Genomic DNA, 14,051 nt, shown 5'->3' with positions numbered 1-14,051 from the left:
TTCATAGCCCAGTGATAAACTCTTTGAATGGTTTCAGGAGAGTCACTATCTAAGCATTTGAAGTCTTTAAGAGCACATACGAAAACACCCCAAGAAAAAAAAGAACACCAGACCACAGTATTTAGGCATTGTTCAGGAATACAATAAATTATACAGCAACTTGTCCTGCCAACATATCTTAAAAAGCTACACAAAGGACCCACAACTAATATCTGTAATGCAATCTGAAGTTCTAAGATAAAGACTGAAAGCAAGGGAAAAACAAGTACATTACGACAAACCTTTTTTCAGCTCCCACTGCTTATAAGATTATAATGGATTTGACTGCCATTGGTATTAGTAATTTCCCAGATGAATCTGTGGGTGGAACAAAAATATAGAAATGAAAACTGAAAGGGCATTGTATGTTTAAAATATCCAACTCCACTTACACACAATAAATTTGATTCAAGCTGTCATCTTTCCGTGCCTCAGTTTTCTCCTTTGTGAAACAGGTCAGAAGACTATGCTCTTTCACTTCTCTTCAACTTCTTTCTTACTTCTTCTTTGAACTTCTCCTACTTCTTAGTTCCCTCGTCTTCCTACATTCATATCCTTTTCTGAAGATGAAGAGGGAGAAATCATTATTAAAACTGGTTACTAGGAAATATACTTGGATCTGTACCACTGGTTATACTTCTAAGTGCCATCACTCCAAAGACCATACACATGCTTGGACACAAGTCCCATATGCACCCATCCTCAGTGATGCAGTGAAGGTCTGTCTTCCTTGACCAGTCACCTAGAATCTCATCTCTTGATGTCTAACAAACTTCATAACCAAGACAACTACATGCCATACCTCCTGATGTATTTGAATATTAATTAATATTGAAAGGTTATTGATGAGGTACGATAGAAGTAATCTACCTTTCTCATATTCTTAACTTCCTGAAGGTTAAATTTTAAACTCTTTAAACCATAACTCATGAACCAACATGAAAAAATGTATAATGAGTAAATATATAATATTTTATGCTGGTGGTATATGGGAGACTTTTAATTTGTCCTTTTAGAGGAAGGTATAAAGATTTCCATTCAAACAATGACACTTCTTACTCCAGACTGTACTACTTAGTTTTAAGTGGCAGAGGTTATCGTGCTGTACTTTGTGAAATATGTTTATGGCATCTACGAGTGAGAACCTGGAGCACAATTCTGCTTTTCTAACCATCTTCAACAGCATCGTAGAATTAATAAGTATCCATCTCCTTGGCATAAATTTGGCATAAGACAGGAATGAAAAATTCTTGTAGAGCAGGAATATATAGGACGTGAATCTCTCTGGCAACGCCTAGTCAGCTTGCCACTCTTATTAAAATGCATGTTTGGACTTCTGCTGGAGAGCAGTAAATCACAAATCTCACTGAATGTGACTTAACTTTTATAAGGTTGACATACAAGACTTGGCAAGTTTAAGCTGTTGGAGTGCTATATAGAAGGAGTCCACTGATTCCACAAAAATATAATGCAAAAAAATTATAATTGAGATATGACTGGAATCAAGTAACAGAAGGCAACAACAACAAAAATGTTAAGACTCATACTAGTAGTTACATTCTACAGTCAAGTCATGACAGTTTGGAACTGTTATGAGAGGTGGTAAAATTGTTTGAAGAGCCATGGTCAAAAAATGGTAAAGTAAGTCTACACAAAACTGTCAGCCTCACTTGGACTAGAAAGGTTGTGAATGCAAAATGACATCCTATTAATTTCTATACCTTCTATTAGTTGTGGATTGTTTAAGATTTTCTTGTTTTCCTGTTTTTGAGAAAACAGTTTTATAATCATCTAGATGTTTTTCATCTAAACAGTTGATCAGTATTTAAATCATTTATTTGCCTCATTATTCGTCTGACAATTTTCTTAATAAAGGTAACAGAAATTAGTAGGAAAATGTGACATGGATAGATCACTTATCTACTTCTTGGTGCAGGAAACAGCATTAGCACAAACTTATGAAGGAAATGATAAAAATACTTGTCAGAGAAGCAAAAAGATACGTAAATGGCAAAGCAAATTCAAGTGTGTCGCAGTGACAAAAGATGGTGGGCCTTTTAAACAAAATTTACAATATCTGAAAGTAACAAAGGGTACTACCCAAACGAGAAGTCCTTTATGCTAAGCTATGTGACAATGTCAGCCTGTGGAGCCACGGAGCACCTCGCAGAGCCTGTGGCCAGAGGGGAGCCCACCCTGTGCCCTGCCCCAGCTGCTTCCAGGCTGAACTGGGGGCCAGTGGCCTCCCCGAGGCCTGCCCAAGGAGGAGCAGAGGGCACGGTGGCCGGTGGCAGCCCGAGTGTGGGGCTCCAAGGGGTGAGTGGCATGCCCAGGCCCTCCCACGGCTACCCCAGGGAGCCTCAGCCCCGTGTCCTGCGGCTGTGGCCTGGCCATCAGTTGGGCCTGGTGATAAGGAGAGGTGCCAGTGGCCTGCTCACTCTGAGCTGGCATCATATTCTTCTTCACACACTTTATTTCTTACCTTTTCTTTTTGTTTGCTCTTTACCTCTATGGTTTTACCAACTGGTTGCTCAACAGTATGAATAAACGGTGTCATGGTATTTCTTGGAAATGCTTAGTGGTTTTCCATGAGATTAACTGAGGAAACTTCTAAACTAATGTGTTATAATAAGGCATGATAAAAGCTATGTTTTCCAAACACTGAACAAAGTGGGCAAGATGAAAGAGACAAAAAGGATGGCCCTAACACTGGTAGCCTGTGTAGTTGGTAGCCTCCACTCAATTTGTACTGAGGGTTTATAGAACATCAAAGAAAATAAGTTAATGGACTAACCGTGATAATAGGAGTTAAAAGAAAAGGGCTGCAAATTAATTGTGCAAAATAGAATGTGGTTAGCTGGCTTGAGTTTCTGGAAATACAGATGTCTTGCCTGGTGGGCAGCTGGCCAACCCACTCCCCTAGGCTTCCTTATAAAGTGGATGTCTACTGCAAAGGACATCCATTTCAGAAGCTAATGAATGGGATTCAAAGATGGGAAAGTTATTTTTATCTTCAAGAAACATGATTAAATAAACAAGCAAAAAATGCCACTTTGAAAATGGAAAACAAGAAACAGAAATCACTTAGGTACACTCCTGAAGGGTAAAACAGTTCCTCATCCCTGCATTCTGGCTATTTCCTGTATATATTGAGAACCATCTCCAGTTGAACATTTGAGATAACTTCTTGCACTTTATTCTAGAGAGCATAGAGATGAACTAAAGAAGGAACTGGGTCATGTAAAATGGACTTCGTTCATGCAGAAGTGTCAGGAAGGAAACATCTAAGTAGGTTCATAGCTCAGGAAGAAATGAAATTGAAGGATCTCTGGTGAGAGAGTGTGTGATGTCCATCCTGAGCTACCTGGCTGTAATCTGCATGTAAGCTTTAGAATCAAAATTAGTACTCTGGTCTGGACTGAACAGTTATTGAGCATTCAGGCTGTCCACTTTACATTTCAGCAGAGACTCAACAGTTCCCTGCAGCTTTGCCTACTATAAACTTGCTTAGAGACTCAGACACAGAAATGACTAAAACTAGAAACAACATGAAAAAGGTTTAATGAAGAACATCACTTTGAAGATAAATCAGGCTGGACAAAACAGTCTGTTTGTTTGTATTTATATTTACATTTCCAGAATTGTTGCAATATGCTCACCTGTGTTCTCTGTGGATCTTGATGGAACTTCCTATAACCACAGCAGATTAATATAGCAAATGCTGTCCCCAGCCTGAGTAATTTCTTCTTCCTAATGCGTATACACACATATACACATATACAAACTACAGTTTTCAAATGTCAGTCAAAAACAGGAATGAGTCAGGCATTTAATACTCTGGGTGATATATGATAATTAAACACCATAATTATAAGAATTTGACATTTAATCTCATTCTGTCACATGGAGACCTTGGCAATGGTTTCTAGAGGCTGTGGGGGTTTGCTGGGCTTGACTGAACTGATATGGCCATGAGAAGAAATTCATTCCCTTAGATACAAAGACAACTAGAACTTTAAAGATAAAAGTGCACCCTAAAACTAGACATGAAAGCTCACAAATTCAGGCAGGGAGCAAGTGCTGAATCTCCTTCTTCCAGTTACCAAAAAAGCATGGCATCTTGCAAAAATTTCCATTTCTGTATGGATATGAGGTATGACCACCACCTTGCTCCTAAGTAAATGCACTGTTAATATAGTATTAAATATTGAAGTCTGCTGAAGGAGCCATCCAAAATCTCTGGAATGTCAGTCTTCAAATATATTAGAAATATCTAGAATCCTTTTGGAGGTATTCTTGTTAACACTTGGTTAGTCAAAACACGGCAGTGCAATGAAGTGTGTGTTAGGGCAGTGGAACAGTGAAGACACACAGGGACACATCAAAAACACAGACAGAACAAGAAAGGCCCCTGAAACAGATTGTTCCTCCGACACATATGGCTGGCAGTAAAAGGGCTTCATTTCTTAGCATCTTAATCATAGGATTTGTCTGGCAGCCTTTCAGAAGTGTTGCTGCAATTACCTTTTTTTCTTGTAAGCTACGATTAGTATAATACAAATACAGGTAAATTGCCACATGACGATACAGTATTTGTCAGGATTTCATCCAGATTTCTGAGAAAGGCAATATTACTTAAAAAAAAACACACACTTGGATGAACACCTGCAATAATTACAAAGGACACAGTAAACAGCATGGTAGCAGAACACCATTATAAAGTGTACCTCTACTTGTTATGGAACAGGAAGCAAAAAAGAAGGAGGGAAAGAAGACACAAGAAACAGAGGAAGAAAAAGGACAGATTAGGCCATGTGTTGACTGAGAAAATATAACATGGAATCATGGTGCAGAAACAAAATTTTTATATGCTAACAATGACTGTATCAAGGAGCAACTAGGTAGGTAGTATAGAAGAGGGCAAACAATCTTCATTGTGGTTCAAGCAGCACACGGGTCCTGTTTCAGAATTCTAGTGCTAAAGAACTGCATTGCAACAGTGACTGTAACTTGCCCTGAAATTATATCCTTGCCAAGAAAAAATAAAATGCACAAAGGCCCCAAATTCACCAGATCTGTGTTAACACAATAAAACACATAACAAGGAAGCCTATCAAAGACCAAGATGGATAGGAGACCTAAAATAGCTAGGTTCTTGCAGCTGGTAATTGCTGAAAAATTCCATGTTAAAGAAAGCAAGGAAATTTATACCACCAATCAAGAATGACCTAAGAAAAGCAGAACTGAAGCTGGCACAGCTAGACAGTAGGAATAAGGCAAGCTACTAGAAGTCATCCTCTGAAAAGCTGAAGTTGTGTCCAAATATATAAAACAAAAGCAAAACCACCACCAACAAAAAATCATAAGCATAACAAGCCTACCCAAACAGAATCTGCAGGAAAATAAAATAGTAGGATACTATCTCTCACACTTACCGGGAACAGCAAGCCTGTCAAGAGTCTAAATCTTGATGATAAAAAGAGCACTGCAAGAAGATAAAGCTGTATCAGGCAGCCAAAATGAGTTGTCATCTCCCTGCACTGTGGAAGAGGCATGAGAGGTTCCTCTGCTGGAATTCTTTGCAAGGGTGAATAGGCGGGTTCTGCATGAACAGAAAAAAAGCACCAGGTCCAAATGGCACTCAACCCTAAGCTCTAGAGGAACTCAGGGATGAAAGTGCTGAATTATTAACTCTCTTAAAACTAACTTTGGGCCTGAGGACATGAACTTCGGAAATAAGATACCTATTTTTAATAATTTGAGCGGAGATCTGTGGATCTACAGGCTTGTAAGTCTGTATCAGACTTAGAGGTTGTTATCAGACAATCTGAGAAACTGTAATAAAGCACAGAATCAGTGACCATATTGGTAAATATCACTTTTGGGGTGTCCTGAATCTTCTCATTTTTAATGTTACTCCTGGGAGTTTTGGAGTCTCCTAATGAATTTGTCAAAATTGGTAGCATTCACAAGCCTGTGGGTAAAGATTTGTTGAAAGCATTTACATGTTTTTCTGAAACACAGTCAATAAGGTATCTTGTCAAAGACTCTTACGGAAACTAAGGAGCCTTGAAGTAAGATGGATGGTCTGTGTTTTGATAAATAGCTGGTTTCAAGGTAGGAAAGAGAATAGAACTAAGTGGTCTGTTTGCACAATGAAAAGAGATCCTCAGTGGACTCTCAAGTTGGACCACTGTTTGTGCATCTCAAAAGGGATCCCGTAGAACCACAGCAGCACAAGGGTGTGTGGAACAGCATCCATAGGTGAAAGGAGTTCACTACAATTCTTCTGCCTGGGAAAGAGGCAAGAGATCTAGTGAGAGTCTAGATACCAACCACAACAGTCATAATGTCATAAAGAGTTTGTGTTTTCCTGTATTTGATACTGGGTATCAAGTGAACGCTATGGAGTATCCACTGAAGATGGCAAATGGCAGATTGCAAGCAAAAAGGGATGCTTAGATGTGGAAATCCCTGCCAAAGGACGTTGCAGAAACTTAACATTTTAACATCAGGAGGAAAAACAGACAAGTTCATTGGAAGAGAAAGCACTTCTGCCTTGCCTAATCCCTTAGTCACAATGTCTTGGAGGCTGGGAAGGTACCCGCAAGACCAATGCTTCCACTGCTCTTAGTCTTTCCTTGGTGGCCACTGCTTCAGGCTGGTGACTGGACTAAATGAACTCTTCATCTGACCCACTACAGCTCTTCTGTTTTGGTGTTCTTATGTTTTAGGTTCATAGGATGTTAGACTCCTTAGTAATGCTGACAGCCATGCCAGCAGGCCATTCAGTCCTCCAGCCCTCCAGTCAGAAGGGTTTATCTGGTGACAAGTTGCATCTCTGACAATAGTAAGCCAATTCCATCTGGTATTCCTTCTGTGTGTGTGTGTGTGTATGTGTATTATATATGTCTGCATAAATAATAATCTAATGTTCTTTAGTTTATAAACTACCAAAACCTAATTTGGAACTTTCACTAGTGCTTTTGCATCTTTGACAGGACACTGAAACCCTCCACAGTTCCTCCCTCCACACTTTGTAAATAGTAATAATATTTGGTGGTAAATAATCTTACCTAGTATTACAGTAATTTATTCCTTGCTTTTATTTAATGTGTTGGTTTTGTTTTGTTCACCAATGACACCCAGACTCTACTATGTTAGTGCTTCAAATAGTGCTATGCCATGAAATGTTTACTTGAGAGCTTAATGTGAATATCCTTCACGATTTTTTTCTTCAAAGTGTATTTTTTGGAATCAATGACACTTGACTTAGCAGTCTGATCAGGGAGTGCATGCCTTGTATTCCCACTTACTGTTACAGATTCCCTCACCTTTCTCACAGGTGATGTGAAGTCCCAGGACCTTTATGAAGACTTGGTCCACTTACTGGTGTGTTTCCTGTATAGTGGTATTTAATCTCTTCCATGCTTTCAGTTCTGAGTGGTCTGTATTTTCCTTATTGATCTTCTTTCTATTCTTGGGTCCTCTGTTTCCTTCTCTTTTGTTGGGACTGTGGTGGTATCCCCAAGTCTTTGCTTCCTTCACAGCCAGTATTCATCATCATCTCACGTCACATGTGATAGGTGCACACAACCAGCTTCATTTGCTATGAACACTGTAGCCTGTCATTTCCTCTAATTCCCATAAGGGTCTCCCTCATGCGGATTCATGTGCCCCTACTCCTTTCTCATTAGGATGATGTACTCTTCTCTCCTAGGGCTTTTCTATGCCCCATTTTCTTCTCACTTTCCACCCAATTCCCTCTTTCTGCTTCTCAGAAGGAGCCCCTTCTTGAAGCTTGAAAGGCAGGGGCTCCATCTGCCACCTGTTCAACTCAGACCAGTGGTTTGGCTGCCCTCAATGTGACTGAGACCTACCATCCCTCAATTCTGGGAATGAAGAATTGCAGGACTAGCTAAATGTTCAAGCAATCCTTTACAAGACAGAAGAGGAACTGGCATTTAGCAGGCTGTAGGCCTTGCAAGTGTAGCCAGTACATATCTAAACATACCCACAGAAAACTGATTTAAAATAGTTAAGTGTCATAATATAACCCCATTGTACCTATGAGTATGGGAGCTAGTAGAAGCTGCTTCACTCCTTTTTTGTTATTAATACAGAGAATTGATGGAAACCACTAATGACCATTTCCAAATCTATATTGCTTCCAAGCCCCTTACCAGAGGACAAATTTTCTGCAGGTGTGGATCACTCAGTGTTTATGTCTGCTTATACAAAACATATGCTGGAGGATTTTCTTTTCAACTATTCAATTGCTGTTTGCTCTCCATTCTGATGTCCTTTATTCTGACTTTTTATCACCCACTGTTTTTGAAGTTCTTGCCTATTGGCAAAAGCCAAAATTGCCCCATGGTTTAACCTTTTACTTTCCAGTTCTCTGATTTTCATGTTTGTGCTTTACACTCTGAAAATTTCCCAAACTGTTTCTTGTAATGTTAGTCTCTAGAGCTTTGGAGTCTATTAAGAAACATCTCAAAAAAAAATGAGGTGTATGATTTCTGTTCTTTTGTAGAACAGTGTTTGAATAGGAAACACTCACAAAACGATCAGTGTCCCCCTCTTTTCAACCTACTGAAGTGTCCTCAACTCTTTTAGGCACTCATCTATAAAATTGAAAAACTTCTTCCTCTAAGTAATTGTTAAGAAAGAAAAGCAAGCTTTGTTTTAAAACTCCAGTCCTTTTTTGTTGGATTATGTCACCAAATTTGTTGTGAATTCAAGTAAGACATTAGAGATGTGGTGAGCTAGAAAACAAATGTTGGCCATCAGACTTTGCTAGGCAGAAAGGAAAAACATTAAAAAAAAGCATAAAAACAAAACAAACAAACAAAAAAAAAAAACAAGAAAAAAAAATTGACTGGAACCAAGAAATACAAACCAAAATGTTTTTGAAGTAAACTGATGCCACTGCTTGACAGGACTAACTTAAGTAAATGTTGTGAATGTTAGCTGAATGATTTTTAATTACTAAAGAAGGTGCTTTTCGGTGTGTGTGGGGGGGTGGATGATGGACAATGATGACACTGTTGCCTACCTCTCCCACTATTCTGTAAGCTATTACCTTCAAGAATAAGGAAAATAAAAATAAATGATGAGTTGGCTGGTCTGTTAATTTCTTACTGTGGAAGCAGGAGGATTTTGTGTAACTGAGGTTCGTTCATCTTTCAGTCTCAGAAGTAACTTAATGGATTATCCAGACACCTACACTCGACTGACACAGGAGAAAAGGTCAGAAACGTTGCATTTTTAAAAAATTAAAGAACGAGTACGCTTTTAGGGAAAGAATACCTTTGAAGAGAGTAGGGGGAAAGGCTCGCAGGACAGGACACAGGAGACGACATTACCGACACCAAACTACGCAGGGAGAAGCGCGTTAGGTGAACAATTTCATAGTGCCCTCGGAGGCTGGGCGGCGAAAGGTGCACTTCAGCGCTCATCTCCCATCTCCGCGCTCGCCCGTCCGAACCACACACCCTCCCACACCCTCCCGCCTTCAGCGAGCCGCCGGAGACCGAGAGGAGCGAAAAAAAAGCGGGAAAAAAAGCGAAAAAGCGGCGCTGGAGGCAGCAGCACGGCCGGGGCGTTGGACACCCGCCACCTGTGGCGGGCGGCTCCTGAGGCGGCTTCGGGCCGCCGGGCTCCTCTCGCGAGACGCGGCCCTGGCCGGGCGGGCTCAGTGCGGCGGCCTCGGGCCGGGGGGACACCGCCCCGCGCCCCGGTGCCGGTGGGGGCGGATGCGGCGCCCTCCGCCACCGCTGACGGCCGGGAGGAGCCGGCAGCCGCCGCCCTACCCGCCGGCGCTCCGCGGGGCCGCGCCTACCGAGGGCGGGCGGAGCCTGGCGCTGCCGGCGGCCTCCCCGCCGAGCCGGGAAGCGAGCGGGCGCGGCCGGGCCGCTTCGCCCCACAGTTCCTAACCGCCACCACAAACACCGCCACCGCCCGCCCCTCCTCCCCGGCCGGGGTCTCCGGGCGCCGCTTCCTTCCCGGCGCCCCCGCGGGGCCCGCGCGGCGCTGTCGGGGCGGCGGGGAGGCGCCGCCGCGTAACGGGCGCTATCAGGGCGAGGAGAGGAGGGAGGAGGAGGAGGAGGAGGGAGGCGAGCGGCGGCAGAAAGGCGGGGAGCGGCGGGCAGGGAGGGAGGGAGGGAGGGAGAGGGAGAGGAAAGGGGCGGTGGCGGCAGCGGGGGTCGGGCGGGGGGCGGCGGCCGGCCCGGCGGCATCATCACCTGGCGCTGCGGCGGGGCGGCGCCTGCCGTTGTCTGCGGCGCGCTGCAGCCGCGGGCGCTGGTTGGCGGCTTAAAGCAGCGGAGCCGCCGCCGTGAGGGGCGGTCAGAACAGACGGGGCCGCCGCCGAGTATAGAGCTCGCCCGTGGGCAGCCATGGAGGGGAAGCAGCAGCAGCAGCCCGGCCTCGCCGAGCTGAAGGTGCCGGGGGCAGTGGGTGAGGATCCGCGCTGCGAAGAGGGGAAGGATGCGGGCACGGCCGGCGGCGATGCGCTGGGCAGACCGCTGGGACCCACGCCGAGCCAGAGCCGCTTCCAGGTGGACCTGGTGGCCGAGGCCGCCGGGCGCCCGGCCGAGGCGCCCCGCAAGGCGAGCGGGGAAGGCGGCGCGGCGGGGAAGGGCGGCGAGGAAGCCAAGGGCCGCTTTCGGGTGAACTTCGTGGACCCGTCGGCCGGCGACGAGAGCCCCGGCGAGCCCGGCGGCGGCAGCTCGGAGGGCGCCAACGTCAGCTTCCAGAACGGCGGCGACACGGTGCTGAGTGAGGGCAGCCTGCACTCAGGCGGCCACCACCACTACTACTACGACACCCACACCAACACCTACTACCTGCGCACCTTCGGCCACAACACCATGGACGCCGTGCCCCGCATCGACCACTACCGGCACACGGCCGCCGACCTGGGCGAGAAGCTCATCCGGCCCAGCCTGGCCGAGCTGCACGACGAGCTGGACAAGGTGAGAAAGGGGGCTTTGCCCCCAATACCCTACACCTCACACCCCACACCTCACACCGCACCGCCGACCCTCCACGGCCACCCCTCGGCCTCCTGGCGGCGCTGCTCCGAGGAGCCGGAGGGCAGCCGGCTGCGGGTGCCAGCTAAAGGGATCCCTTCCTCCAGCTCCCCCTCCTTTTATTTTATTTTTTTTTCCCTCCCCCTCCATGCCGCAGTGGGTATTCCCCCCAGCGGGCGCCAGGATGGGGAGGGAGCTGCGAGCGATGGAAGCGGTGCTAAAATAGGAGAAGGAGGAGGCGGCAACGCGCACATCACCCTGATTTTTGTGGCCCCTGCTTTCTGGGGCTGCTCCTTGTTTTGGGGAGGGGAGCGGGGGGCTGCCGGCCCGGGGGGGCAGCCTGCACCACGGGGGGGTGCTCAGGAGGTTTGGGAGCCCTGCACTCCCGGCTACAGCGGCCCTGCGAAGCCCGTTTGTGCTGCAGGCTGGTACTGCTGAAGGGCAGGCTGCGGGCGAAGCTGCACCCGATGTGGTTTTGGGGTCATGTGGCGGGGGGAGCTTTGTTAAACCATTGCAGTGCTGCTTTCTTGCAGCATCTGGGTGCTTTGCCGCGCACTAATAAGTACACATTTCAGCGGGTCTTTCTGCTGGCGTAGGGAAACGAGGGAACATTTGGGCCACATCCTAATGAGGCGAGGAATGCTCTGCTTCCAGAACTCTTTCCATCCTGCCTCTCGCTCCTTGTAGGTGGAAGCCCATGAGAAAATGTCTTCTGAGACCCTTCGCACCATTGTGAGGCAGCTTAGCGCATGTGTACTGATTTAGGATTTTTATTTTGGTGATTATTTAGCTGTTTCTTTTTTTTTTTTTTTGAAACAGTGGCTCTTTATCTGTTCTGATAAAGGTGATTGTTTGTTGCAGGAAAGCATCTCTATGGCACAATTAAGATTAGATATCAGAGTAATTACAAGCAGTAACAGTGAATTACTGTTGCCTCTTAGGTCCTCTCATGACTGAGTTATATGACAGTCTTTAGTCTGGTTTTGAGTTGGTGTGGAATGGAAGTGGATGATTACTGTCTTGTGCATAGGGTTAGAGATGCTGTAAAAAAGCCATGTGATCTGTGCAGAAACAGTGTATGTTTCAAATTTCTGACGCCTGGTTCCTAACTGGATGAGAAGGAGTAAAGGGGAGAAGTTCATTAGATACTCTGTTCAGTAAGCAAAACATAACCTGAAATTCTGAGCTTGGCAGATACTTATTCAGTGTGTTTACACAATGGCAGTCAAGGAAGCTCTTTATGATACCATTAAGACATTTTGGTGCATAACCTGACTTAGTCTGGAACTGCACTTTCTGTAAGTGTCTATAAGTCTATAATTTTTTTGTATTTAATTGAAAGGATGGCGAGCAATTTTCTTGGTGGGTTGTAGCAAAGAGGAGCTGTGGACAACGTAATTACTGAATCATTCTCAAAACAGTTATGTTGTAAGCGTTATTTAACTTAAAGTATTAATTTCTAAAATGTCCTTAATTTGATATGCAGTATGGATAGGTATCTAAGTAAAGAAGGGATTTTTAAAAATAAGTGATTTCCCCCACCCCCACTTCTTAGAAACTTGAAAAGTTAAACCCTTTCCTTAGCTGTGGGTTTTTGTACTAGCTTACCCGTGCAGCATGTATGTCAAAGGCTTAGTAGGGCAGCTAGTAAAAACATCCTAGTCCCATTGAATAAAACTTAGACTAAGTAAAGACCTATTGTTACACCCACAAAATGCTTGTTTTTCTGTGGGAACTGTTGTTGGGTTTCTGTCCTGATCAGCTTCTTGATCCAGTGCATCAGGGTGGGCGTTTATTTTGCATCATGACTGTTTGAAATGTGTTCACCAGCCATGTGGTTCGTTGCTTTGAATTTAGCTATTTCACCTTGCAGGATGTTTGCACTGTACTCTAGTTTCAAAGGTAAATGTGTGTTGAGAGACAGAGTTACAGCATTGCTGGTGCTAGTACCAATTAAAGAACTTTTTTTTTCATAGCCTTGTTTACAAGCTTCATATGTCTAACAGTTCTCCTCATTCTGTTCTCACAGAAAAGCCCAACATGAGGATGATGCAGTTCGTGGAAGATACACATGTACACACGAGTTTGCCTTGTCACGATAGGATAGGTTTCTAACCACCTCAACTGTTGTTCGATCATCCCAACTGAAACTCTTACAGTAGAAAGGGGTTGCTCTCAAAACTGGTTGTGGCAATACAGCTGGGAGATGCTCCAGTACTCATATGGATGAATTGCATGCTACTGGTCTTGGTCCCTCACCTTAAATTTAAGGTGAGGAGCTTGTCGCTTATCAGTGGCTGCAAATAGCCAAGGCGATCAGTTCATTGCTTACCCACTGGGTGTGCATTAATCTCTCCATCCTCCGGAGAGACGGCAGAGGGAATTTGGTGATATTGTTACAGCTGCTAATGTCACAGATAAGGTGATGCTTTGCAGGAGCATCGGTCTCCAGAGATGTAGAGCTGTGAGGATGGTTATCATCAACAAAGAAGTGGGAGGGAGACAGCATACTGTGCTGCGCAGGTTTTTGTTGCAGTTGCAACACTGCACTGCCCTGAGGAGGATCCACTGAGAGGATCTCCTTCAGACATAACGAAGACTAAAGTGTCTTAGCTTTTCTTTTTTTCTTACGTTTCAGTAGTTTTGCCAACAACTGTAAGTAAGCCTACAGCCTGCAGAATGCATTCTGTAGGCCTTTGTCTTCCTCAATACAAAAATCACTGTGCTCTAATACAGACCTTGCGGTTCTGGAAGGCAAATGCTTTTAAAGCATTCAGAATTGGATTGTTTAAATTATTCATTACTGTGCATTAATTTGTATTTTTTTATGTTACATTGCCTTAATTAGGGAGTTTATTTTTTTGGAACAAGAAACTTAAGTCTGTGAATGATTCTGATTTAATATATGCCTTTTGTTCTGTCATTTACAGCTGTGGTAAGTAGATGGTATGTAAACCAAGCCCTCTACTGGTAGCT

At 44.5% G+C, this 14,051-nt stretch overlaps 1 protein-coding gene across 3 annotated transcripts in view; it reads left to right on the top strand.

Moving 5' to 3' along the window:
• Positions 1 to 10,244: 10,244 nt before the first annotated feature.
• Positions 10,245 to 14,051, top strand: part of SLC12A2 (solute carrier family 12 member 2) — a 63,664-nt gene continuing 59,857 nt past the window's right edge. For 2 of the 3 annotated variants that reach the window (XM_040540993.1, XM_040540994.1), the window contains exon 1: positions 10,259 to 11,018. In XM_040540993.1, the coding sequence (XP_040396927.1) occupies positions 10,440 to 11,018 (579 nt within the window). In that variant the 5' untranslated portion in view covers positions 10,259 to 10,439. Of the gene's footprint in view, positions 11,019 to 14,051 lie in introns of all 3 variants that reach the window. The other variant, XM_040540992.1, reaches the window with a different exon arrangement.

This window comes from Cygnus olor, chromosome Z (assembly GCF_009769625.2).
Source record: "Cygnus olor isolate bCygOlo1 chromosome Z, bCygOlo1.pri.v2, whole genome shotgun sequence".
Taxonomy (NCBI): domain Eukaryota; kingdom Metazoa; phylum Chordata; class Aves; order Anseriformes; family Anatidae; genus Cygnus; species Cygnus olor.
Note: the sequence above shows the minus strand (reverse complement) of the source record. Positions and strands in the feature narration are given on the sequence as shown.